Source organism: Drepanopeziza brunnea (genome assembly GCF_022702325.1).
Source record: "Drepanopeziza brunnea f. sp. 'multigermtubi' strain 214-2 chromosome Unknown ctg7, whole genome shotgun sequence".
Classification (NCBI taxonomy): Eukaryota; Fungi; Ascomycota; class Leotiomycetes; order Helotiales; family Drepanopezizaceae; genus Drepanopeziza; species Drepanopeziza brunnea.
The window spans coordinates 1,203,084-1,226,160 of NW_027094070.1; the positions used below are offsets into that span (position 1 = coordinate 1,203,084).

At 52.4% G+C, this 23,077-nt stretch overlaps 9 protein-coding genes across 10 annotated transcripts; 4 read left to right on the forward strand and 5 right to left on the reverse strand.

Moving 5' to 3' along the window:
• Window positions 1-702: 702 nt before the first annotated feature.
• On the reverse strand, window positions 703-3,241 carry L3040_004807 (uncharacterized protein; the record flags this gene model as incomplete). 2 transcript variants are annotated; one of them, XM_066156339.1, is made up of 5 exons in its annotated part: window positions 703-1,609; window positions 1,667-2,261; window positions 2,309-2,321; window positions 2,402-2,516; window positions 3,186-3,241. In XM_066156339.1, the coding sequence occupies 5 exons, from the start codon at window positions 3,239-3,241 to the stop codon at window positions 703-705; spliced, it is 1,686 nt and encodes a 561-aa protein (XP_066011753.1). The 2 variants fall into 2 exon arrangements, with proteins under 2 accessions (XP_066011753.1, XP_007288583.2); XM_007288521.2 differs by lacking the exon at window positions 2,309-2,321 and having other exon boundaries at window positions 2,338-2,516.
• A 384-nt stretch (window positions 3,242-3,625) lies between these two features.
• L3040_004808 (uncharacterized protein) lies at window positions 3,626-4,543 on the forward strand (the record flags this gene model as incomplete). The annotated part of the gene is made up of 4 exons (XM_007288522.2): window positions 3,626-3,779; window positions 3,868-3,926; window positions 3,997-4,115; window positions 4,249-4,543. 4 exons carry the CDS (start codon window positions 3,626-3,628, stop codon window positions 4,541-4,543), a joined length of 627 nt encoding a protein of 208 aa, XP_007288584.1.
• A 794-nt stretch (window positions 4,544-5,337) lies between these two features.
• Window positions 5,338-6,336, reverse strand: L3040_004809 (uncharacterized protein; the record flags this gene model as incomplete). The annotated part of the gene is made up of 1 exon (XM_007288523.1): window positions 5,338-6,336. The coding sequence occupies one exon, from the start codon at window positions 6,334-6,336 to the stop codon at window positions 5,338-5,340; it is 999 nt and encodes a 332-aa protein (XP_007288585.1).
• Window positions 6,337-8,171: 1,835 nt separating this feature from the next.
• L3040_004810 (uncharacterized protein) lies at window positions 8,172-9,863 on the reverse strand (the record flags this gene model as incomplete). The annotated part of the gene is made up of 6 exons (XM_007288524.2): window positions 8,172-8,519; window positions 8,577-9,000; window positions 9,058-9,187; window positions 9,283-9,466; window positions 9,520-9,643; window positions 9,787-9,863. The coding sequence occupies 6 exons, from the start codon at window positions 9,861-9,863 to the stop codon at window positions 8,172-8,174; spliced, it is 1,287 nt and encodes a 428-aa protein (XP_007288586.2).
• A 475-nt stretch (window positions 9,864-10,338) lies between these two features.
• Window positions 10,339-11,345, reverse strand: L3040_004811 (uncharacterized protein; the record flags this gene model as incomplete). Its single annotated transcript, XM_007288525.2, has 3 exons — window positions 10,339-10,491; window positions 10,585-10,672; window positions 10,720-11,345. 3 exons carry the CDS (start codon window positions 11,343-11,345, stop codon window positions 10,339-10,341), a joined length of 867 nt encoding a protein of 288 aa, XP_007288587.1.
• Window positions 11,346-11,654: 309 nt separating this feature from the next.
• Window positions 11,655-13,626, forward strand: L3040_004812 (uncharacterized protein; the record flags this gene model as incomplete). The annotated part of the gene is made up of 3 exons (XM_007288526.2): window positions 11,655-12,219; window positions 12,270-13,495; window positions 13,549-13,626. The coding sequence occupies 3 exons, from the start codon at window positions 11,655-11,657 to the stop codon at window positions 13,624-13,626; spliced, it is 1,869 nt and encodes a 622-aa protein (XP_007288588.2).
• Window positions 13,627-15,152: 1,526 nt separating this feature from the next.
• L3040_004813 (uncharacterized protein) lies at window positions 15,153-17,169 on the forward strand (the record flags this gene model as incomplete). The annotated part of the gene is made up of 3 exons (XM_066156340.1): window positions 15,153-15,245; window positions 15,329-15,869; window positions 15,932-17,169. The coding sequence occupies 3 exons, from the start codon at window positions 15,153-15,155 to the stop codon at window positions 17,167-17,169; spliced, it is 1,872 nt and encodes a 623-aa protein (XP_066011754.1).
• A 765-nt stretch (window positions 17,170-17,934) lies between these two features.
• Window positions 17,935-21,049, forward strand: L3040_004814 (uncharacterized protein; the record flags this gene model as incomplete). The annotated part of the gene is made up of 4 exons (XM_007288528.1): window positions 17,935-19,285; window positions 19,428-20,517; window positions 20,591-20,908; window positions 20,965-21,049. The coding sequence occupies 4 exons, from the start codon at window positions 17,935-17,937 to the stop codon at window positions 21,047-21,049; spliced, it is 2,844 nt and encodes a 947-aa protein (XP_007288590.1).
• An 841-nt stretch (window positions 21,050-21,890) lies between these two features.
• On the reverse strand, window positions 21,891-22,997 carry L3040_004815 (uncharacterized protein; the record flags this gene model as incomplete). Its single annotated transcript, XM_066156341.1, has 9 exons — window positions 21,891-21,956; window positions 22,010-22,090; window positions 22,141-22,221; window positions 22,275-22,370; window positions 22,425-22,505; window positions 22,557-22,652; window positions 22,706-22,786; window positions 22,837-22,872; window positions 22,926-22,997. 9 exons carry the CDS (start codon window positions 22,995-22,997, stop codon window positions 21,891-21,893), a joined length of 690 nt encoding a protein of 229 aa, XP_066011755.1.
• Between the last annotated feature and the right edge of the window lie 80 nt (window positions 22,998-23,077).

Here is a 23,077-nt window from a genome sequence, read left to right on the forward strand (position 1 = left end):
ACACACATCATACTAAACATCATACATACATACATACACAACTCACAAACCCACAAAGCTAGCTCGCTGACAGAGATTCCCAGACATTCAGTACATCAGTACAATACTTATTGAAAAAAAAAAAAAAAACAAAAAAAAAAATTACAAAAAAAATAAAAAAAAAAAAAAAAAAAAAAAAAAAAAAAAAAAAAAAAAAGAGAGAGAGCCGTGGATCATGCATGTCCCAACCCAAGCTACTACAAGATCAAGATCGAGAGATCATGGCGTAGGTACCGGTACCGGTATACCATTTCTTACTACCTTATATTTCCTCATGCTGAAAGGAATAAATTCCCCGCCGCGCCACGCCACGCCACACCCACGCCACACCACACCCACATCACACCCACGCCACATCACGCCACGCCACGCCCGCTTGCTGGTTGCAGGATCCCTTCCTTGTTGGTTATCCTTCTCTCTGATATATAGCATAGCATAGCATATAGGTAGTATAGCTATGAAAAAATAGCTTTTCCTCTAGATCCCCCCCCTCCCCCTCCCCACATTGGATATTTACCAATGAGGATTGTTCTTTCGGTCTGTCTACCTACCTACGTATCATCTAACTTCCCCCCCCCCCCCCCACCCGTGCCGAGTTTTTCCATCATTTCCACCAGCTTCTCAGCTTCCCAGCTTCCCATCCCCTAACCCTAACCCTCATCCTCAAGAACTCGACCACAGCCGACCCTGCGCAACGCAGCCCCTCGCTCTAACCCCGTAGGTCTCCTCAAACGTCTCATCCTCCCCAACGAGAACCCGGTAACTCACCACCGCCATCTCCCGCGCCATCTCCGCCCTCCTCACATCCCGGAGGACCGCGTACGCCGTCCAGAGCAGGACCCAGCACTCCACCAGGTGATCAACCACCAGCCCCCACTTCACCACCGCAATCACCGAGTCCGCTCGAGCTGGAGGGAAGCTCGCCCCTTCGATGGCGAAGCCGAGATTCTCGAGGACCTTGAGCACGCTCCAGATGACGTTCTGCGGACGGCCGAGGATGGCGTACATGCGCGTCAGGGCGAGGTACGGGTCCCAGATGCCGGTCCTCGGGACCTCGATAGCAGAGCTGGAGTAGGTCTTCTCCAGCAGGCCCAGTGTCTTTTCGAGCCTCCCCATGTCGACCTTCCCGCAATCGAAGCCTCCCCTCACACTTCCCGCTCCGAAAGCAGCCGAGAGCTCGGCCCTCAGTGCCTCCCTCTTCTTCAGCATCTTCTTCCCCGTCGCCTTGGCATCTGTGCAAAGCTCACAGGCACAGATGAACTCATACTCGGAGAGGGATTTCTGGGTGGCGTCGTATTCGTGGTCTTTGGCTGCGGGGTTGCGGTAAGCCCATAGGAGCTCGGTGTCAGCGGGCAGGTCTTGGGAGGCGCGAATGATTAGCATGTCGCCGATGAAGCTGCGGCGGCAGTTGCTAAAGCAGGAGTGATTAATTGTTGCAGCCAGGATCCAGAGACCGCTGGAGTGGCCGGAGGAGGCGGTGGGAGTGAGAGTGGATGCGGCGAGGTGAGAGGAAAGGCTTGTGAGGGAGCCGCCGAGGGAATTTGTGGTCAAGATCTTGTCTACCAATTGTCTAGATGTGGTGTAAGTAAATAGGCGATCGAGTAAGCTGGGACTAGATTCGACTTACGGGTCAACAAATGGCTGGCCATCGACTTCGAGTTTCGGGACATAAGACCCATGGTAGACAGAACTGAGTGCGGATAGGGAGCCCGGATTCTCGCCGAGCTTCCGGAGAGTTGCCTCCCGAAGAGCTGCTTCCGTTCCCGCTAAGCTGTCGATGTAGCAATACGAGAACGCCTTCTCGCATACGAGCAAGTCTCCCGCTTTCACAGCCGACTTGGTAAAAAGTCCTCTGCCCGTAAGCTGCGAGTTCCGTACTTCCACGGGTTCAAAGTACGTCGCACGATCAAGTCGAGGGGGACGAAGCTTTTCCACTTCGGCGTATAATGACTTGAAGTTGTAACCGCCTCTTTGTTGCTCCAAGAGCCGGAAGATGGTCTTGGTCAGATCTTTCTTGGCCTGGCTGTTTTCGGGATACTCTTTGCACAGAGTCTTCAGAATTTCCGAGGCGTCACGATATTCACCCTGTGAATACAGAATCTCAGCTTGCCTTAAGGATTCCCGTTGAGAGTCCAAGCCTGAAGCATCCGGGATACATGTCCCCAGGCCTGAGTTTTCGGAGTCGAGCCGTCTCGGGTCGTTAGGGGCACGTTGTAGGTTACCTGTTTCCATTATTATCATCGGCGGTTTTGAAGACGCTGAGTGTTACCGTAGTCGTAGGACTATTTATATACGTACTTCTGGATATACGGATAGCAGTAGGTAGGCACCTAGGTAGTTGTATCGAGTCCTCCGTACATACTTTGGCATGGGTCCAGGGCTTACTCCGGATGATGCGGGTTGCAGGTGGCAAATTGCAACTCGCTACCCAACCAGCAGCTTGGGAGCTCGTATTCTGCGCCTTGGGAAGGAGCCGGCTATGGGTAACACGCGTCAGCCATTCTGTGATGTCAAACCTCACATTCATCTGGATCCAACAATCTGGATCTGAGATCTAATTAACGGGGCCTAAACCGAGGTGGTTTTTTCTGGCGGTGTGGCCTGACAGCCTTACTAGAGATCCTCGACTAGGTAGAGTACCGGTAGATTGTAGGAAGAATCGGTGAAGATAAGGTACAGATTCCATAGCCGTTGGTAAGGATGTTGATAAGTATAGTAGCTGGGCCCTGCATGATCTCGGCGTGGCTTCGGTAATTGCGAACTGAACTGTTTGAATGCAAATGTGCGAAGTAAATAAACAGAAATATCAAGGCAGTTCGAGTCGACATCCTTATTCGGTATAACGAACGCAGTTGCATAGCCGACCACGATTTCAAGAAGAAGAAGAGATTGCAAAACGAACGAGGAGGCAAACGGCAAAAGACGATGGGAAAGCAGAAGATGACTAACCAGGCCATACTACAGATAATACTACAGATAATAGACAGAAATCCTCCATTGGGAGAGACATGGCTCGCATTAACGAAACGGGCATGCCTTACTTTCGGAGTGAACTCCACAGACAAGAATCTTTGAAAGCTCAAGGTTGTCTAAGCTAAGACAAGATCGTTGCCAATGATATACTGTAGTGGCCGAAGTATACGTACGTACTGTGCCATATCTCCTTGAGAGGTGGTCCATTTGAATTCCGTCGTGCTGACATTGTGGGATAGAGAGAGTTATGAACTCCTCAGAGTGCCAAGAAGTAATACGGAATGTTGATCGATGCTGTGGTTGCAATGAGGTGTTCTCCCATCAGTGCATCATTGAGAGCCTTCAAAGTTTCTAGCAAGTGACTGGACTCGCGAAATTGTTGAAGAAAGGAGAAGGGAGTCCAGTCCAGCTATCCAAACGACGGAGCTCGGTCCAGACTCCTGAACGACCCCTCGCGGCACGTGATCAGATGGGGGGGGGGTCAAGTCTCAGAGATGCCCCACAGCCTTCACATCTCTCCAGCTTGTTTCCTTCACCGTCTATACAAGATCCGGCCTCCTCCTCTGTCATCTCTGATAAATCCAATCCCAAGTCTAAACCAACAACCGCAATCATGGCCGCAGCAGTAACCGCATACCCCCCAGGAGGAACCTTCCTCGACACCCTCGAGGTATCCTTCACCAACGTGCCCGTCGACAAGGAGAAGGACAACGCCGTGGCCACGACCGAGTTCCTCAAGGCTGCCGAGTCGTTGACGACTCTATTCGGTATTTTCCCTTTCCTTCCGTCCCCATCTCTCAAACATCTACTGCAAACATGCAAGTCCAAGCAGATCCTGACAAGAAGATTTGGCAGACGTTCTCGGCTCGATGGCATTCAAGCCCGTCAAGAGCGACATGGCCGGCAACGTTGCTGTATGTCCAGACCTTCCAAGGGGGTAGTGGGGGTGCAATGGGGAGCTATACAGCCTAACGGGCCCCGCAGAAGATCAGAGAACGCCAGCTCGCCGCCCCGGCCGAATCGGCAACCCTCCAAGAGCTCGTCGTCAACGAGCTCAAGACCAAGAAGCACGTCGCCACAGAGGGCCTCGTCTGGCTCGTCCGGTAGGTACCTCATCCGCGCCCCCCTTTACTGTCCCCCCCCTCTCTCTCTCTCTCCCTCTTCACCTCCCCCTCACCCCTCCCCTCCTTCACCCCAATCAACAACTAACATCTGCCCCTCCCTCCCTCCCTCCAGCGGCCTCGACTTCACCTGCATAGCGCTCTCGCAGAACCTCGCCCAGCCCAGCGAGGAGCTCGCCGCCTCCTTCCGCAACGCCTACGGCTCGACCCTCAAGCCGCACCACTCCTTCGTCGTGAAGCCCATCTTCAGCGCCGCCATGTCCGCCTGCCCCTACCGCAAGGACTTCTACGCCAAGCTGGGCGAGGACCCCGACAAGGTCGCCGAGGAGCTGCGCGTCTGGCTCGCGAGCCTGGAGCAGATCCTCGCCATCCTGAAGGGCTTCCTGGACAGAAAGGAGGCGAAGTGGTAGATGATTGGGATGGGGTCCAGACCAGAGAGGTGGCGCCTGATGGCTGGCTATATGGCGAACGCGGGTGGTGGTGGTGGTGGGAAGGCGTATTTATCGGTGGGAGTCTGGGTTGACATTGGCATAAGCACGCATAGCACTCGGGGCTAAAACTGTCCATTGGAGGCTGTCGGGAGGTCATGATGAATGCACTTGATACGTTGGTTGATGCCACTTCCCCCACGACTCAATAGGGGAGGGCGATGGTGATGTGGTTAGCTCGTTCCCCAGGTGCCAACTAAAATGATGTGGATGCAGAAGATGAAATTCGCTCTCTTGGTTCCCGTTCAATTTCTCTTTTTGCTCGTGGTCATAGAAGTCGTTGTATCGTTACAAAAAGCTCATCCGTAGCCCTCCAGTGCCAGAAGCTCCCCAACTCCAACCTCCTAGACAGTAGAGCGCCCCGCGCGTCGCCTTGCGCGCAACCATCAAAAGCCGATCCTCAAGCCAACATTTTAACGCCCAGGCAAAAAAAGCACCAGCCCCCCTCGCCATATAAGCCCATCCGCATCAGCCACGAAAATCATCCCGCCGTTTGGTCGCCATTGAGTATTACCCATCCGTACATATACATGATCCGCATAACCCATACGCCTAAAAATAGAAAATTAAAGCTCGTCTTTTTTTGTCGTCCTATCGAGTCCGTCCGTCCATCGGTTGGGTTCAGTGGCAATCTCAAGCCCCCACAAACCAAGCAAGCTTAGCCCCACCCGTGTTTCGGATCGTACGCCCCCCCCCCATGTCCTTCCGAACCACGATCAGAGTCTCCTGAAAACCCACCTTGGCTTGAGCCCCACTACTGCACAGCTCTTCCTGAATGCATAGCGGAGATCCCCACGGAGGAATGGCTTTCTCTTGACCTTTGCAATGACCATGCTCGGGACACCCGTCTTGTCGGCCTTGAACTCATTCTCCAGGTATCTCTGCATAGGATCAATCATGACATCCATTATGGTTTGGCGCGCATGACTGAGTGCAGGCTGCTCGTTGCCCGACGGATCGGTTGGGAAGGGGATCGTATGCAGGCTGGTGCCGTTCTCCCCCGGCCAGACAGAGGTGCGGAAGCGGGTCTTTCCCTTGGAGTTGCAGTCGAATGCAATGATGAGTTCCTTGAGAGCCGGGAACACAGCTTTGAAGCGGGGTTGGGGAGCGTGCCCTGCATAGCCAGAGAGAAGCGTAATGAGCTGTGCTCGCTCGGCGTCGAATGCGACCCTTTGCCAGCCTTTCATAACGCCGAGGCCTGTCAAGCCTAGAAACTCCTCCTCGTCCTCGAGCAGCATGAACATGACAAAGAGGCCCATGAGGCTGTTCAGTAGCAGGGTGTCCAGCTGGGGGTTGAAGTAGAACCTCAGTATGCCCTTGCCAGTCCTTCCGCGATCAGGAGGTGCGTAATCCATCAGCTCGTGATGTTGTAATGCTATGTTGCGAGATTCGGAGCAGACATGGAAGATCGAGGGGGTGAGGCTGCTGTTGGATCGGAAGGTCATACGTTCGTTGTAGAGCTTGGAGCAAGGATGCAATTCGTGGACGCGAGGTTTCATGGCCGCCTCCCATATTTGAAAACGGAGCTCCATAGGCAGACGATTGAACTGTGGAAAGGAGGCTGGTTTGCGGAAGGGTCGCGTAATGGACTCGGATGCTTTGAGGAGATTGGATGGTTTGAAGAAGATAGAAGGCGGAATCGAGGAGCTTTGGGAGTCGACAGGAACGGTCCCAGCTTCCTGCTGGATAGGGATCAACGCTTTATTCTTCACCATCTTGTTGATGTCGATGTCGAGGGATTAGTTTTCGAAGGATAGGTGTCGATGGGGGGGGGATGTTGGTCTGCGGTGAGGAGGTTGTGCAGAGCGAGAGCGAGAGCGAGAGACGTCGACGAGAATATTGACTTGGGGTAGTAACAGCTTGCGATTGGCGCTTTCTTCGATCGATGATTATCGATTGGCAAGAGGCCAAACCTTGTTCGCAGAGATCTTCACGTCTTGGGTCTTGGTCGACTTGAGGAGATCTTTTGGTTCGGGAAGGTTGTCGATACTTATTGCCGCGGCTATCCTGCGGCGTGGTGGAGTTGCAGCACAGTAGTCCAGTTTCGGGAGGGAGGGCGGTCGGACAGCAGTGTCGACTGAAGCCCCGTGACAAACGCTTGGGTTCCAGTCAGACGTCGTCGTCAGTGTCAGTGTCGGTGTCAGTGTCGGTGTCGGTGTTTCACGTCGAGAATTGGATTTGAAACTGAAGTGAACGGATGGGAAAGAAAGCAATATACGAAGTAGGTGGTTGGGGATTGTAAGGGTACATCTTCTACTCTGTAGGTACTCTGTATCTGTAGGTACTCTGTATACTGTATATGTAGGTACCGGTACCGGTGCTGTACGTACCGAGGACTCGTAAAGTGACCTTGACCGTGGCTGATGGACTGACTAATCGGTTAGAGCTAGCGCAGTTGCTGGCTACCGATACGAAGATAAAGTTCAAGATGGAGATGGTGCATTTCGACTTTCCAAAAATCACTAATCTCAACAATGTGACATGTCTTGTTGCACTCATACTGGACAAGTAATGCCCAAAATCAAAAACCCCATCCTCTTTGCTCACAAATGACTGCTCGGATCTAGTCAGTGGATTAGTAACAGCACCTATTTATCCGAAGTATGGTTCAGTGCTGCGCTCCGCCGGCATCTACCTTGTACCTTTCTTTACTGTACCTGGTGGTTGTACTTTGGGGGTCCATTAGATCAGACAAGGGCCGGGATAGAGTGGCATGGAAGATATAGTAGTACTAGTACGACTACTCCTCTACTCCGTACGGAGTACCTACCGGTATACATGCAAGTCAACAGTTTGCGCATGCCCTAAAGCCCGCTCATTCATAATGCTGTTTCCCCTTTTTCAATTTCATTCCATGACTACCGGACCGTATTTCCTCTCCTTTTCAGACACGGCGACGCCCCCCACCTAACCCACCTACCGTATGTTCTGGCCCGGCGGCCAGCTATCATACAGTAGCTAAAACACGCGTCCGGCATGGTTGGTGCAGTTGCTGAGTGTCCCCGCACGGGCTGGTGCTTGTGCGGAGGGAACATTCATGTCGTCTGAACAAAATGACTTGGTGCCTTTTCGTTCTAGCCCTTGGTTTCGTAGGTCGTGCTCGTGGTGTTTGTTGGGGGTGCTAGGAGGTAGATATGGATGTGGATGCACTTGTGGAGTTTGAGGAGGAGAGCTGATCTGGGCTGGCCTGGGCTGGCCTGGGCTGGGCTTGGCTGGGCCCGAGAACATGATGAGGATGGCGGTTGAGTAAGCCACACTTGAGATCACTTGAGACCCTGGCCTCTCTATACATCCATAGTCTATCGTATCACACAACAAGCACAACAAGCCGTTCCGCGCCTTTCTAGCCATCATACAACAGTAAAGGTGTGCTGCCAACCCCGGCAATCAAACAGATCATGTCGCCTGCCTATAACAAAAAAAAACGCTTGATATGGTGATATCGACGTTGGATCAAGGTTGTTGCAAAAGGAATTAGAAGCACACTTGGTTGATCACTCAGAGCTTGAGAGAGAGTTGCAACTATGCTACCAATCATGACAAGCTCGTATCACTTCACCTCTTCCTCGATCTTCCTCTTCAGCATGCCGCAGAAGCTTTCGAAGAGGACACTATCGTGTCCCTTGAGCCATCTGATCGTGATTTTCGATCCACCCACGCCTCCTGCATTGGCTTCGACCTGGACTTTGCACCCAAATGCCATTTCCTCTTCATCGCTGTCGTCCTCCATCGCTGCGTCGTGACTCTTCGTAACATGTCGACGGGCAGCACGAGACCAGACAGCCTTTCCGCTGAACCCAATGCCAGTGTAGATTGTAGATTTCCACCTCCACTTCATAGGCAGCTGGCCCAGGATAGTGTTGATTTTCTGCCCAACATCTGCCTGATTGCTCCTTGACTGACTCTCGTCAGCTTATCCGACATGAGAGCATATACACGGGTAAATACGACTCACCGTAATCACATAATCCCCCGGAAAAGGCAACAAGCCCTTCTGCAAAGTCCCTACCCCCCTCGCGATACCCATACCTGGCCTAAGATCCTCAAAACTCCATCCAATAGCCCACCTCCTCGTCTTACTCCCCTGTACAAACTCCGTCACGGCGTAATTATCAACTCCACTGCCTTGCAGCTTCTTCACTAGCACCTCAATACTTGAGAACTTCCCAAGCATAGACGTATACCACTGCACGCGGTCCTTGAGCACGAGACTTTCGTCTATCATGCGGGACGCAAAGGTGACTTCGCCGCCGGGAGTGACCATCTCGGATTCGGAGCCCGTGCAGGCTGTAAAGGGGGGCCGTTGCTTTGAGGCGGCCGAGGCGAGGAGTTCGGTGGTGGATGTATAGAAGGGGGGGTTGCACATGGTGAAGTCGATACTATGGATCCATCAGCAATGATGTATGGCATGCCAATCTAGAGAGGGTTGTACAGACGAATCGAAACCCATCTGGTCTAGAGGGAGAAGTAGGCCATCGGGCTGGGTCTGGAGGAGCTTGATTCGGGTCTGGAGGCCGTTGTCCTGGACATTTTTCTTGGCGAATTGGAAACTCCTGTCATCGGTATCTATAGTGACATTAGTACGGCTTTTAAGAAAAATTTAAATATATATATATGTATATATATATATATGTTTTTTTTTTTTGGTAGTTACAACTTACCTGTGCCAGCAAATCTCCAGTTTGGACGTTGAGAACATCCTAACAGCGGATAGATACAGCTCGCGCCGGTGCCGACGTCGAGACCGAGAACTTCTCGCTCGGGATCATATCTATCGGTGTAGCTGTCACTCGTGCTATCCAGTAGACTCTGAATCCAGAGTATATAATTCAGTCGATTCGGGACCTTGACGCCATTAGCATGCCGGTCATTGATAGACCGGACGCTACCTTGCTCACAGGAGGGCACAGCCGGTCAGGAGGTAACGTGATCTCCAAGCTAAAATCGCGCCTTAAGAGGGACTTTGTAAGTTGCTGGACAGATTCTGGATTGCTGAAATCGAGCTGTCCGTTTGGTTTCAGGCTGTTTGGTGTCAGCTCTCTACCCTAATTATGTAGTAGAAGTGGATGGATGCGTGTTTCCTACGGAGGGGTAACGAGGCGCAGAGCTCCCCGCAATGGCTCAAGACAAGTACTGAAGTATTTCTACTCCTACTGCTGACTTACACTTTTGCAAAATCTCTATCCTGGAGTGCCAAAGTGGAAAAATCAATGTCGCCTTTGTAGATGCTCTTTTGCGACATGTTAGCTGGGCGTAAAGTTTGGAGGTGAGCACTGACGATGGCGGGGTCATCATAGCAGCAACGGAAAGCTACGTAGAGCTTCAGTTTTTTTTTGTTTGTTTTTTTTTTTTTCCAGAATTTCGGCTGTGACTCTTTTGAAGCAACACCTCGGTACCACTCTCTAGATTTTCCTTCGCTTGGGCAAGGTCCCGACTTCAGAATTGTCTGTGGCCATAAGGAAGATAGTTTCGGAGCTTGGGGATTGGCGTGGAGGAGTTCTGAATGTCTCACACGATACAGGGAGACTGACTACAAGCAATTCATACGCCTTGAAAGAATATGGCTTTTTGTTGTTGCACTTTGGTAAAGTAAAACTGCTATCATCCCCCAGAAAATCAATGCTTAAAAGTGCTCCTGACTCCATACCCATACCCAACTCCCCCCAAGTGTCGGTATCAAATTGGTATCATGCCGTTCCCCAAGGACTAATAAGCCTCTAAAGCTTCTGCTCGTCATCGCTCGACTTCTGCTTTTTCGTTGCAGGGCCGTCATTCACTGGCTCTGTGGTTGGGACATCTGGAAGTGTAACTTTGGCCTCTTCATTCTCCTTCGCGTCAGAGTCCTTTGCAGCTGGAGTATCTTCCTTCTCCTGGTAAAGTGTTAGCCATCGTTCATTAGGAGTTGAACGAAAAGTCGTGAGATGGACTTGGGCGATGATAAAGCAAAGTAATAGGATACATACGGCTGCCTTAGGGCCATTTTCCGCAGACTCTCCAGCTTCAACTTCCTCCCAGTCACTCTCTGACTCTTCGGTAGATGGGAAGAATCGTCTGCTACTATTAGCAAAGTAAGAGCCGGGTATGACGACGTCACTTACGGCAACCATTTGTTATACGCATCCACATCCTTTGAAACAAAAGTGCAGAAGATGACTTTCTCGAGCTTGTCTCCGTCCTTAGCTTGAAGGAAGTCCTTAACAGCCTTAATCGCAACAGGGGCTGCATCATCGCTGGGGTATCCGTAAACACCAGTACTCAATGCGCTGAATGCAATGCTCTTGCAGTCGTTCGCAACTGCGAGCTGCAGACTTGTAGTGTAGCATCCGGCCAGGTCTTCCTCGCTCTCGTCCTTGAAGCTGGAATCATAAACAGGACCAACTGCATGAATGACCTTCTTGCAAGGCAAATTGTATGCGTTTGTGATCTTGGCCGAGCCAGTATCGCAACCTTTCAGCTGGCGGCACTCTTTGACCAGTTCAGGCCCAGCAGCTCTGTGTATAGCCCCGTCTACACCTCCCCCTCCAAGCAGCGAATTATTTGCAGCATTAACGATAGCACCAACTTCGAGTTTGGTGATATCTCCTTGAATAAGTCCGATGCGATCGTTTAGGGATTGGGAAGGCTTCGGGGCTTCGGTTTCAGTGTCGAATGTTGCTGGAATGAGCTTCTTGAGGTGGTAGAGGAGTGATACTGTTGGTATCTCTGATACCGGGATGGTCGACATGATCCTTCTGGTAGCAGTGAACATGCGATCGAAATATCCTGTGTTTTATTAAGTTTGGAGTCATGGGAGCTTTCAAAAGAAGATGTGAGCGCTACCTATAGGCAAGGCTGCGCAGGTGAATTTTAGTCACGTGAAAGTGAGGGGCATGCCGGCAGCCTTGCGACAAAGAAATTTAATCCCGTGTTGACTCACAACCACGGAATGGTTCCCTCGCCCCTACTACAGTCCACGAAACGAGAGCAAATGTACTGGTGACGGAGCCTACGAATCTACTGACAACTCAAGATAACCTGCCTCGAAGGCGCAATCATGGCGGACGCAGTTGCAGAAAATGTCGCGAAGCTTCAACTCGACGAGGAGACGGGGGAGATGGTCTCGAAATCAGAATTAAAGAAGCGCCTGCAGAAGCGTGCGAAGAAGGCTGCTTCAGCCAAAGCAAAGGCTGAGGCGCCTGCGAAACCAAATACCGCGGCTCCAAAATCTACACCAACGAAGGGCGAGGAGGTCAAGGCCGAGCCCATGAGCATGTTTGCTCAAGGATGGCTTGACGGTGTATACAAAGAGAGACCAGTCACTCCAGTGGTTACGCGTTTTCCCCCGGAACCGAACGGATATCTGCACATAGGCCACGCAAAAGCAATCGCCGTCAATTTTGGCTTTGCTCGATACCATGGTGGAGAGTGCTATCTGAGATTCGACGATACCAACCCGGAGGCTGAGGAGGAGAAGTACTTTAAAGCTATCAAGGAGATCGTATCGTGGCTGGGATTCACACCAAAAGAAATTACATACTCCAGTGATAATTTCGACAAGTTGTACGAGAAGGCGGAGAAGCTCATAGAACTGGAAAAGGCATACGTTTGCCATTGTGGAGGTATGTCGCACATGCTAGATAATGAACCATACATATTGATCGAACTTCAGATCCTGAGCTCAAGGCCCAACGAGGAGGCGAGGACCACGGACCACGATTCCGGTGCGAGCATGCCAGCCAATCGATTGAGGTGAACCTGGAGAAGTTCCGGGCCATGAGAGACGGAAAATATAAGCCTCGAGAGGCGTTCCTGCGTATGAAGCAAAATATCGAAGACGGAAACCCCCAAATGTGGGATCTGGCAGCGTACAGAGTTTTAGACGCGGAACATCACAGAACTGGTCCGAAGTGGAAGATTTACCCAACATACGACTTTACTCACTGTCTCTGCGATAGTTTCGAGAAGATTACCCACTCTCTCTGTACTACCGAATTCGTCCAGTCGCGGGTGTCTTATGAATGGCTGAATGACACTCTGGATGTCTACCGGCCCATGCAAAGAGAATACGGCCGTTTGAGTATTGAAGGAACTGTATTGTCGAAGCGAAAAATCATGAAGTTGGTGAACGAGGGCTACGTTCGTGGCTGGGATGACCCAAGACTTTACACTCTGATCGCAATCAAGAGACGTGGAGTTCCACCTGGCGCAATCCTCGAGTTTGTCAGCGAACTTGGTGTTACGACCTCTCCTACCGTTATCCAACTCGCTCGGTTCGATCAAACCATACGCAAATATCTCGAGCGTACCGTTCCACGATTGATGTTGGTTTTGGACCCTGTTCCTGTCGTCATCGAGGATGCCGAAGAGCTGGAGCTTGAACTCCCGTTCTCGCCCAAGGACCCTGCTATGGGTAGTCACAAGGTCAAGTTTACAAAGACTGTTTACATTGAGCGCACTGACTTCAGAGAGGTTGACAGCAAGGAATACTTCCGTCTTGCTCCTGGGAAGTCTGTCGGTCTCCTTCATGTACCCTTCCCGATCAAGGCTGTTTCGTTCACGAAAGATGACGACAAGGTTACGGAGATTAGGGCAGTCTTTGATAAGGAGGGAAAGAAGCCGAAAACATACATACACTGGGTTGCTGAAGGATCACGAAACGTCGAGGTCCGCATTCAAAACTCATTATTCATGAGTGAGAAGCCGGACAATGCCCCAGGTGGATTCCTCAAGGACATCAACCCCAACAGCGAGGAAATCTGGCCAAATGCGATCATCGAATCCGGGTTCGAGGAGGTCAAGAGACGTGCGCCATGGCCTGAAGCTGCCGGAGAGTCTGAGCTGGGCAAGGGAGGTCTCGAATCTGTGCGATTCCAAGCAATGCGTGTTGCTTATATGGTAAGGCAACAATCAAAAATCACTTCTTTTTACGCAAAACTGATATTTTCAAGGCGATGGACTCGGATAGCACTGACGACAAAGTTGTCTTGAACCGCATTGTCAGCCTGAAAGAAGACGCTGGGAAGTAGCCCTTGCCACGGAGTAATGAGACTCACGAATTTGGTCAACGCATTGCTGGAGTTTGGGACAACGATTGATGAACACTGATTGTAGGGGCGCAACTAAATGGTGGGATAGCCGTTCTCAGATTATCAACAAATCTTGCCAAGTCTCAAGTTCCAGACTCGGAAGATACAGATTGAGGTATGCCAATACAAAGGAGTAGAGCCTTTGACAAAGCAGCCTAGTTTTTGTGACTCCTCCAACTTCCGCTATACGTCGCTTGCGGAAGTTGGGGATCATCTAACAAAGACACCTTGAATTTGATATCAACAGTGCCAGTGTAGTAATCCAAAGTTAACCTTCTCCCCACAAAGTTGTGGAGTAAATATAACAGCATCCACTGACTGGCTAGGCTCAAATTCATGAAAAAATGGCGCCTCCCCATGATCCACCGTTTCCCAGGGCTGGGCCGTCTCGCAGAAAATCAGGCGTTGAGACAGCGGATAGAGTGAGCAAAAATCGAGGTGCTATCGGAAGGAGCAGACCTAGTGCCCTAGATTTCGCGAGGACTAGAAGAAGCTCTCACGAGTTCGATAGCGATGATTCGTTGCCCAGTCATTCCGATGATGAGCACAGTTCACGGCAATTCAACATTAACTTGGCTGCTCGGCAGCTTGAAGGTGCCGTTGATGCTACTCATATTGAGCTTAGCCGGAGAGCAGCGATAACTGATTCCCCTTACGCCGCCATTGTTTATAAGCATCTTGTTGCAACGACTCCACCCAACTCGCCTACTACGCCGCCTAAACCTCAGCTTTCTCCGAGGTCCAAAGCGTTTCAGGAAATTTTGAAAGGCAAAGATTTTCAGGCTGTAATGGACTTGGATAAACTTCTTCATAATCGATTGACGGATCTGGATGTAGCTAGACTCTAACCTTGGTACTTTTGCTAGTCTAGCTATCAATGCAGAGATCATATTCGTCAGTGGGTACGTACATTAGCCTTCCTTCACTTACATGGTCTCGATTCTTTATAAATTTATCCTCAGGTGTCGATACTCTGGCCACTGGGATACTAATCATCTTGAAGTGGACCAAGAATCGACAAGAATGGCAAGAGAAGAGGGACGCGCTGGACGTGACTGACGACAAAATCGGAGGTATGCTGTCCCGGGGAGGTCGACGTGGAAGTCGAGCCTCGAGAAGATATTCTTCAACGATGAGCAACAATCTCGGCTCGCAATTGCGTGAGATTGAGCGATTGCAAAAGTCAAATTTGCCGCTTTACAGATGGTTTCACCCAAACAAGTTCCTCATGGATGGGGTCTACGCCAAGTTTTAAAAACTCGAAGTGGAAATCGATAATAGCTCTTAACACTCGACCGACGACTATGTTATTCAATGGACGTGTGACCACGGCCCAGGTGAAGACATCACAACTTTCGATTTCTTCCGGAAGAAAAAGGTTCAGTACCTGGCCCAGGCCTGCTTTCAGTGATATTGAAAATGAAATACGCAAGCTTGAGAGGGAAAGCGCTAGCACCTATTCCACGATGGTTGAGGTAAAAGACTTGAGAGACTTGCTGCCAAAAAAGATTGACAAGGAAATTGTAACTTCTTACAAGGAAGACTTAGAAACCGAGAAGGTAAGTAAGAGAGAGAGAGATTTCCCCCTGCGTGTTTTCCGGAGTCTTAGATGAGTGGTCGCTAACCATCTCGCTATCTATAGGCCGTTTTCGATGAGGGTCAGGTTCAAAGCCACGGTTTCGAAGCCAGGATCGATCGCATCCTGAACGCGCGATGCGACGCCAAGATTGCCGAGATTTCTTTTGCAGCTGGGCAGGAAGACAAGGTTTGTCTCTACAATTCAAAGATCACAGAGTTGACTGCGCTCGATGGGCTCTTCAGAGGCGCGCGGCTTTTAAATCGGATCATTGGCCAGATACTCAACTTCGTTGCAGAGGGCGTGGAAAATGAAATCTTCGACTTTAGTACTAATGCGGGTGTAGACTTCTTCGAGAATCTCTACTATGCTTGTTACCACCACCACCATAAGCAAGGTGAAGTACAGGAACAGAAGTCCGTCTTCAAGAACGGCGAGCATCTATCCACTCGCGAGAGGGGAAAGATTGTCAATCGTATCGAATCTCACTACACTTTCGATAAAGAAGATCGCCGAGATCTGGAACGTCTTCAGAATCGGAAAGCATCGACATTCAACAGAGATCTCGTGAGACTGCCAAAGGCTTCGTCAAGAAAGAGCAGAATCGGTACTCGGGACTGGTCAGATATACTGTCGCCATTTTCAGGGAGAGAGATCTTCCACCTACAGCCCGGGTCTTGGAACCTGTCCCGACGCCACCCCCAGCTGATCATCTGTTGCGGCCTAAGCGGTCACTATTTTGGACCGGTCTGGAGTTAGCGGCTGCCGAAAAATATCTCGTCAGCTCGTCGGGCTCTTTCATACCCAACTGGAAAACCGACAGAGAATACGATCAGAAGTCGACAAGATATCTCGACGTGCTCGAAGATTTCTTCATATCCCCGGACGTCTTTCCCGACTTCGGCCTGAGTGGGGACACATGGAGTCTCAGAGAATTTATTACTGCGGTAAACAACCATCTCTACGCCCCCGTTCCAGAAATAGTTCTTGAAGCGTTTGTTACGTACTGTCATCATACTAGTCAGCTGTTCTACATCGGTGCCCAGTCCCGAAGGATCGCACCAATCACCCGAAAGTACGGATGGGTCAACTGCCATGAGGAACCCGTCGGCGGTCCTCGGAGGAAAGTGACCTATGATTCGAAGAAGAAACCCAAAGGACTCGCGGACCTCGAGGAACTGGTGCTTCAGAGCCTCCAAATCGACCCCACAAAGGCACCGTTGTATCTCGCGTCGGCTATGCTGGGGGCAATCAATGCCTGGAAGAAGCCAAAGATCCTCGGCTTCGTACCCAAATCGAAAATGGACCTAGCGACCTACCAGAAGCATCTGCGGTACTGGTCTGCAGCAGGATCCTTCTTCGTCTATCGCACCATCCACGACGACAAGATTCTCATCCGAGTCAACAACGGATGGCCCGTGCCTCTCAGAGGCCCGCCCCCCGCCCCCCGCGCCCCCCCCTCTGACTCCCGCCATGATCGAAACACCGCCGCGCCTCCTCTCCCGCATCGCACGCGATGTCCTCAGCCGGCGAAGCAAGCAATATCGCCAACGCCCTGCCGAGGCCGAGCTTCCACGCGGACGCCATCCCGGAATGGCAACTGTACGTACGACCTGATATACAACCCCACCCCCACCAAGCAGAGCCGTAGCCGTGGCGTAAGCTGGAAGGGTCTCGAGACGGAGACGGTCGTCCCACCTCTTCCTGAGGCGTTTGTTGCACGACGGCAGGGACACTGTTCGGGTAAGGGAAGAGCTTTCCGCGGTGCTTTTTTCCTGGCTTGGGTCCCCGTGCTTGCCTGCTCTCGCGGATCCCGTTCCGTTCGGGATTGTGCCGTTGGCTATAACGCGTTTTCGTGGGTAGGCTGGACCGCAATGGGGCGGTCGTGGTATCGTCGGGTGATTTGAGCGCGCTGGGGTCGCGGTGAGAATGCTTCGAGGCCGTTCTTGTGCTTTAGCTTGTTCCCTGCTCTCATTTCGCAGACACGTTGCGCAGGATTTGGAGGTTGGAGTTGGGAATTGATATTTTTTTTTTCTTCTTTTTTTTTCTATCTTTTTTTTTTTTTTTTTTTTTTTTTCTCTTTTTCTTTTTTGACCAAGTTCTCGTTCAAGCTCAACTGCCTCCCTCGCCTGGAAAATTCCAAGTATCAGTCAGTTTGAGGGTGGCGACTGATATGAGAAAGAGATGACTGTCGATATTTTTGTTGATTTGGGACAGTGAAGATAGTCTGAGGCACATCCATTTCATTTCAATTCATAGCGTCGCCCCGCTGTGAAGTTGTCTGCGCTGGATCCGTGAGCTAGAGTCCTCGAGGCATAGAATGCTCAATTTTGCATATATATTGTCGTGCGGTGTAGGGTTACAGTACTGGAAACTGCAAATGTGCATTGCAGGTCTGCTTTGGCACAAGATATAGTATAGAAACACACTATAGATTATGAATCTTTGGGACAGTTCTGTGTTCGAACTCTCCTCGTGCGAAGCTTTTTGGCTTGCAATCTGGACTTCCGCATCCGGGGACAAGACCGTTTGCAGCAAAAGGCGTCCGAGTAACAAAGAATCCCGAAAGATGAAAGCCGTCGTCTTGCCTGGAGAACCGTATATTCTTCCCCTTGCCTAGCAACTGTGCTTCATCGTTCTAGCATCATCTAGCATCATCTAGCACCGTCGCAATGGCGCCTTCTCGCGATCTGAGATCTCCTCGGGCTGGATCATCTAGTCCGCCCCCTATTCCCCCCATCTCCTCAGGTCGATCTGCACGGAGGCCCAGTGCCGTGGTCGCACCGCTCAATTTGGGCAAAATCAGAAAGACCAGAGCTGAAGCGACCCAAAAGCAGAGACCGGACCCGTTGGCTCTCCTTCGCGCCAGTCATCCTCCCGAAACTCGCGCCGATCATGTTGACGAGCATGCGGCTGCCGACGAACACAGCCCAGCACAGTCCGAGATGTCTCTCATCGATCAAGAGATTCGGGAAATCCTCGAAGCCAGCCACTCCGAGCTACAGTCGAGGCTTGGCAATGCTGTATCGACCTCCGAAGCCGACGCGATCCGTAAGCATCTGGAGTTCGCGACTCCGCCTAACAGTCCAGCCAACCCGGGAAGTCCTCCTCTCAGCCCGAACAGCAGGCGATTGAGAGAACGCCTGCAGTGCGACACGTACCAGAGTCTCATCGCGTCCGATGGACAGCTCCGCCTGTACTTGGGCAACCTGCAAGGAATGAAGGAGTGGTGGACAGCAAACAAGAAGGCATGGGCAACGAGAAAGTCGGAGTACAATACGATTCAGCATCAGATTCTTTACCTCCTGGACCAGCAAGACCAGCTCGGTCAGCATGACATCTACGCGTCTCAAATCAAACAGCAAGAGCGTGAACTCGTACCGCTGGCCAAATGGTTCGTGAAGAACAAGCTTATCATGAAGCAAGTCTGGCTCAACTTCAAGAGGCTGGAGACGGCAACAAGGACAGTCTCCCGAGGAGGTCCACCAGCACCGCAGAGACCCAGGTCCGGGTTGTCCTGGACCAGAGCGGATCGAGCCCCGGAAACCTTCACATACGAAGTCCCGCCCAAGAATGACGACGTCCGGACATTTCCGTGGTACAGAACCGGCCTCGAGTTCTGGGTGACGCCGGCGTTGGCTGAGCTGACGCAGCGCAAGCGTGCTCTGCAGCAAGATCGAGCCAACAACCTGGAGATCCAAGACAGGAGCAACGAGATCATTCGTGGTCTGGAGAGGGAGATCAGGAGTCACGAGCGTCTCTGCAACGACAGAGATGAGATGGTGCAGAACCAGGTACACGTGCTTCGCCAAGCGAGAGCCGCCGGTTATCGAGACGACGTTGAGACTCTGGAAGGGCATCGAAGCCGTGAGATGGAACAGGAAGCCGAGCATCATCGGGAGCTCAAGTCCCTCTTGCTGGCACAGCAGACGAAAAGCTACGAGTCGTACATCAACAACGACACGATCGTGGATCATCAGTCACGGAACGACCTCGTCGTGAAAATCCTCAAGTGGATGTCGGGTAAGCACCTCCTGGAAAAATTTTCTGCGGGCGATGACGGGGAGCGGTTCGCCTTGATTCATGCTCTAGAAGCATTCCTTTCCAGCTCACGCTTCCAAGAACGAATGCCATCTCCAGGCGAGACCGTGCTGACCAGCTCCAGATCTCGCCGCGACCACTCGTTACAGGGAAGATATACCTGAGGAAGTCAACCATCCTCAATCTATCAACTACATCTACAAGACCTGCTTTTTCCACGATCGCAAAAGTACACTCTTGGCGAGATTAGACGACCTCGTTGTCGAAGGGGATCTTTCCGTCCAGCAGCGGAGCGAGATATTCGAGCTCCTGGCAGCGCATCACGAATCCATCTCCGTCTACAACCCGTGGCTGGTAACGGCGAAGGATCCCTCGCGATACTCCAAGGACGACTTCCGGGACCTGGGAAATCTCTTCCAGAAGGAATGCGACGACTTTGAGAGTTTCCTTGCCCGGGCGAGGAAGATCGGCGAGGGGAAAGACGTCCCGACGAAGCTGCCGAGAGAGAGGCACGGGGAAAGGATCCCGAGGACGACGATCCAATCGATGCTAGGCCCGGTGGCTCCCATGTTCGGTAGCAAAATGGCATTGGAAGATGCCATCCGTCTTCTGGAAGAGCGTCCGATGATTCCCACGGCGCCGATGATCGGAGAGGGGAGATTCGGCGAGTCGCCGGACAACTGGGCCACATTGCTAGCTCAATTCTTCACCTCGCCCGACATCTTCCCGCTGCTCGATGTGTTCCATCCCGACGACTGCGCCGGGTGGACGAGAGCGGAGTTCTCCAAGCTGGTGAACGATCGGCTCTCGTTCAGCCCTGGTCTGAGCCCCCTTGTGCCGAAGAAGGTCCTCGAAGCATTCCTCGTCTATTCCCACCGCGCGGGCCAGCTTTTCCGGATAAGCCCCATCACAGGTAAGGTATTCCTCGTCCCGGACGGGTGGGAGACGTGCACGGAACAGGGCGTGCAAGGCCCGCCTCGTCGCCTACCCTTTGCACTGAGCAGGCGGCCCCCCGGCATCCACGACGCGGAAGGCATCATCAGACGCTGGATGTACCGCCTCTGCGTCGAGCGCGGGTCGCGAATCACGGCCGCGACGCTCCTCGAGGAGATCAGGACGAAGATGGTCCAGCCGCTGCCCGCGGAGGTCTTCCAGACGTACCTCTGCGACTGGTTCCTCTACGGCCGATTCTTCGTGTCCTCGGGCTCCGATAGGTACGTGTGGCCGGATCTGCCCCCTCCCACGCCGTGACTGACCGACCGACTGACTGACATTTATCTTCGGAAGCACGGCCGAGATGCGGAAGCCCCTCTCGGCGCAGCTGCTGATCATGGTCGAGAACGGATGGGACCTCCCCCGCACGTGGGACCTCGCCCCCCTGAAGAGCCGCGGCCTCACCCCGGCGAAGTGGGCCCGCATCCGGAACGACACCCTGCGCGCCGATCTCCCCGGCCTGCTCTCGGGCCGCGGCCGCGGCGACCAGCGGGCGGCCGACGAAGCCGAGGTCTACCACGTGGTCTACGGCGCGGCCCTCCGCTGCGACGTCACCAGGCATGACTTCCACCTGTTCCTGAGACTGTGCAACGAGAGAGAAGAGCTGCTCCGGTGAGACGTCCTGCAAGCCCAAGCCCGATGCACCCCCCTGACTGACGACGTGACAGCCTGGGCCGCGACGGGAAAGTGGCCATCTTAGGTCATCACTGGGACGCCGACGTGTGGCCAGCTTGGATGCGGGCGAACCAGTAGGGCTACCGGTATCGGTACCAGACGCCCATGTTATGTGTCTGATTCCGAGATGGTCGATGCGTGTCCTCGTTCTCTACTCCTCCCTTCTAGTAATGTTAACCCTCGAATTGAAAATTCGGCGCATGCGCCCTGAATACCGTAGATGTGTCTCTCTCTCACACACTCTCCCTCTCCCTCTCCCTCTCCCTCTCTCCTTCTCAGCCCACAGACGAAAAAACACAAGCAGATTCAAGAACAAGAACGGTGTAGGTAGATCTCGCTGGCGCCGTTACTGTAGGCCTTGCTTCTGCTGGGCTGGGATGGGCGGGGATGGGCGGGGATGGGCGGGGATGTCGCGATGGGTGGGTTGGGTTTGGGTTGGGTTGGGTTGGGTTATCAGCGCAGAGTGAGCTTGTGCTGATTGATTGTTTACTTTTGCAGGGGGGGGGGGGGGGGGGGGGGGCGGTATATAGGTATATATGTATATATGTTAAGCGAGACGAGCCGCCGACGGTGATGATGGAGGCTGCCGCCGTTACGGAGGGCGTGAGAAGGAGGTATTTGGATGTTGAATCATTCAGGGAAAGGAAGGGAAAGGAAAGAGAAAGAAAAAGAAAGGCTGGTAGACGCTAAGTATTTCCATTATTATTCTATTTCGATGCGGTGACCTCTGGCCCGACGCCACTTCTCAGAATCGTGATCCATCTCGACATTACCATCAATAGCTTAGGGATAGTGCTCCTGCATCGATCAATCAATCAAAGAAAAAATGGCGGTTCCGTGGGGAGGGCAGACGGCGCGGTGTCGTGTGGCGACGGGTAGATAGATAGATAGATAGGTAGCCTGCTTGCTCTTGGTTGGATCAAATCATGACCTCGCGCTTGTCGGCTCCGCCTCCGAGGAGTTTGGCAAGGCCACCGCCGGCTCCCTATCTTGGTATTAGCTTCAGCGCAGGTAGAAGGGATCCGAACGATTGCTGACCTTGTGGTGGCGAGCCTCGATGTCGACCTCACGCTTGTCGGCTCCGCCTCCGAGGAGTTTAGCGAGTCCACCGCCAGCTCCCTATCTTGATGTCAGCTTCGGCTCGAGTAAAAGATATTTCGAATGCTGACCTTGTGGTGGCGAGCCTCGATGTCGACCTCACGCTTGTCGGCTCCGCCTCCGAGGAGTTTGGCAAGGCCACCACCGGCTCCCTATCTTGGTATTAGCTTCAGCGCAGGCAGAAGGGATCCGAACGATTGCTGACCTTGTGGTGGCGAGCCTCAATTTCGGCCTCTGCGGTCTTGACCTCGCGCTTGTCGGCTCCACCTCCGAGGAGTTTAGCAAGTCCACCACCGGCTCCCTATCTTGACGTCAGCTTCAGCTCGGGCAGGAATGAATCCGAATGATTGCTGACCTTGTGGTGGCGAGCCTCGATGTCGACTTCACGCTTGTCGGCTCCACCTCCCAAGAGCTTAGCGAGTCCACCGCCAGCTCCCTATCTTGATATCAGCTTCGGCTCGAGTAGAATATATTTTCGAATGCTGACCTTGTGATGACGAGCTTCCAAGTCAACAAACTCGACTGCGGCCTCACGCTTGTCGGCTCCACCCCCCAGGAGTTTAGCGAGGCCACCACCGGCTCCCTATCTTGATATTAGCTTCCGCGCAGGCAGCAGGGATCTGGATGCTGGCTGACCTTGTGGTGGCGAGCCTCGATCTCGACCTCACGCTTGTCGGCTCCACCTCCCAAGAGCTTCGCGAGTCCACCTCCGGCTCCCTATCTTGATATTAGCCGTAGCTCGAGGGGAAAGACTTTGGCGTACTGACCTTGTGATGTCTGACGACCAAGTTGCTATCTTCGATCTGTCCCGGTATTAGCCGCCAGCACGTCTGAACTGTAGCTATGCCATACGTACAGGTGCAGCTTGGATAGGCGTAGCAGCCAGCATGGCCACCGCCAAGAATCGAGCGACGTGTGTCAATTGCATTCTGAAAGATTAAATTGATTGATTGGAGTGACTGGAGCAGAGAACTCGAAACTGGCTAGCAGAATCTGAGTATAGAGAGT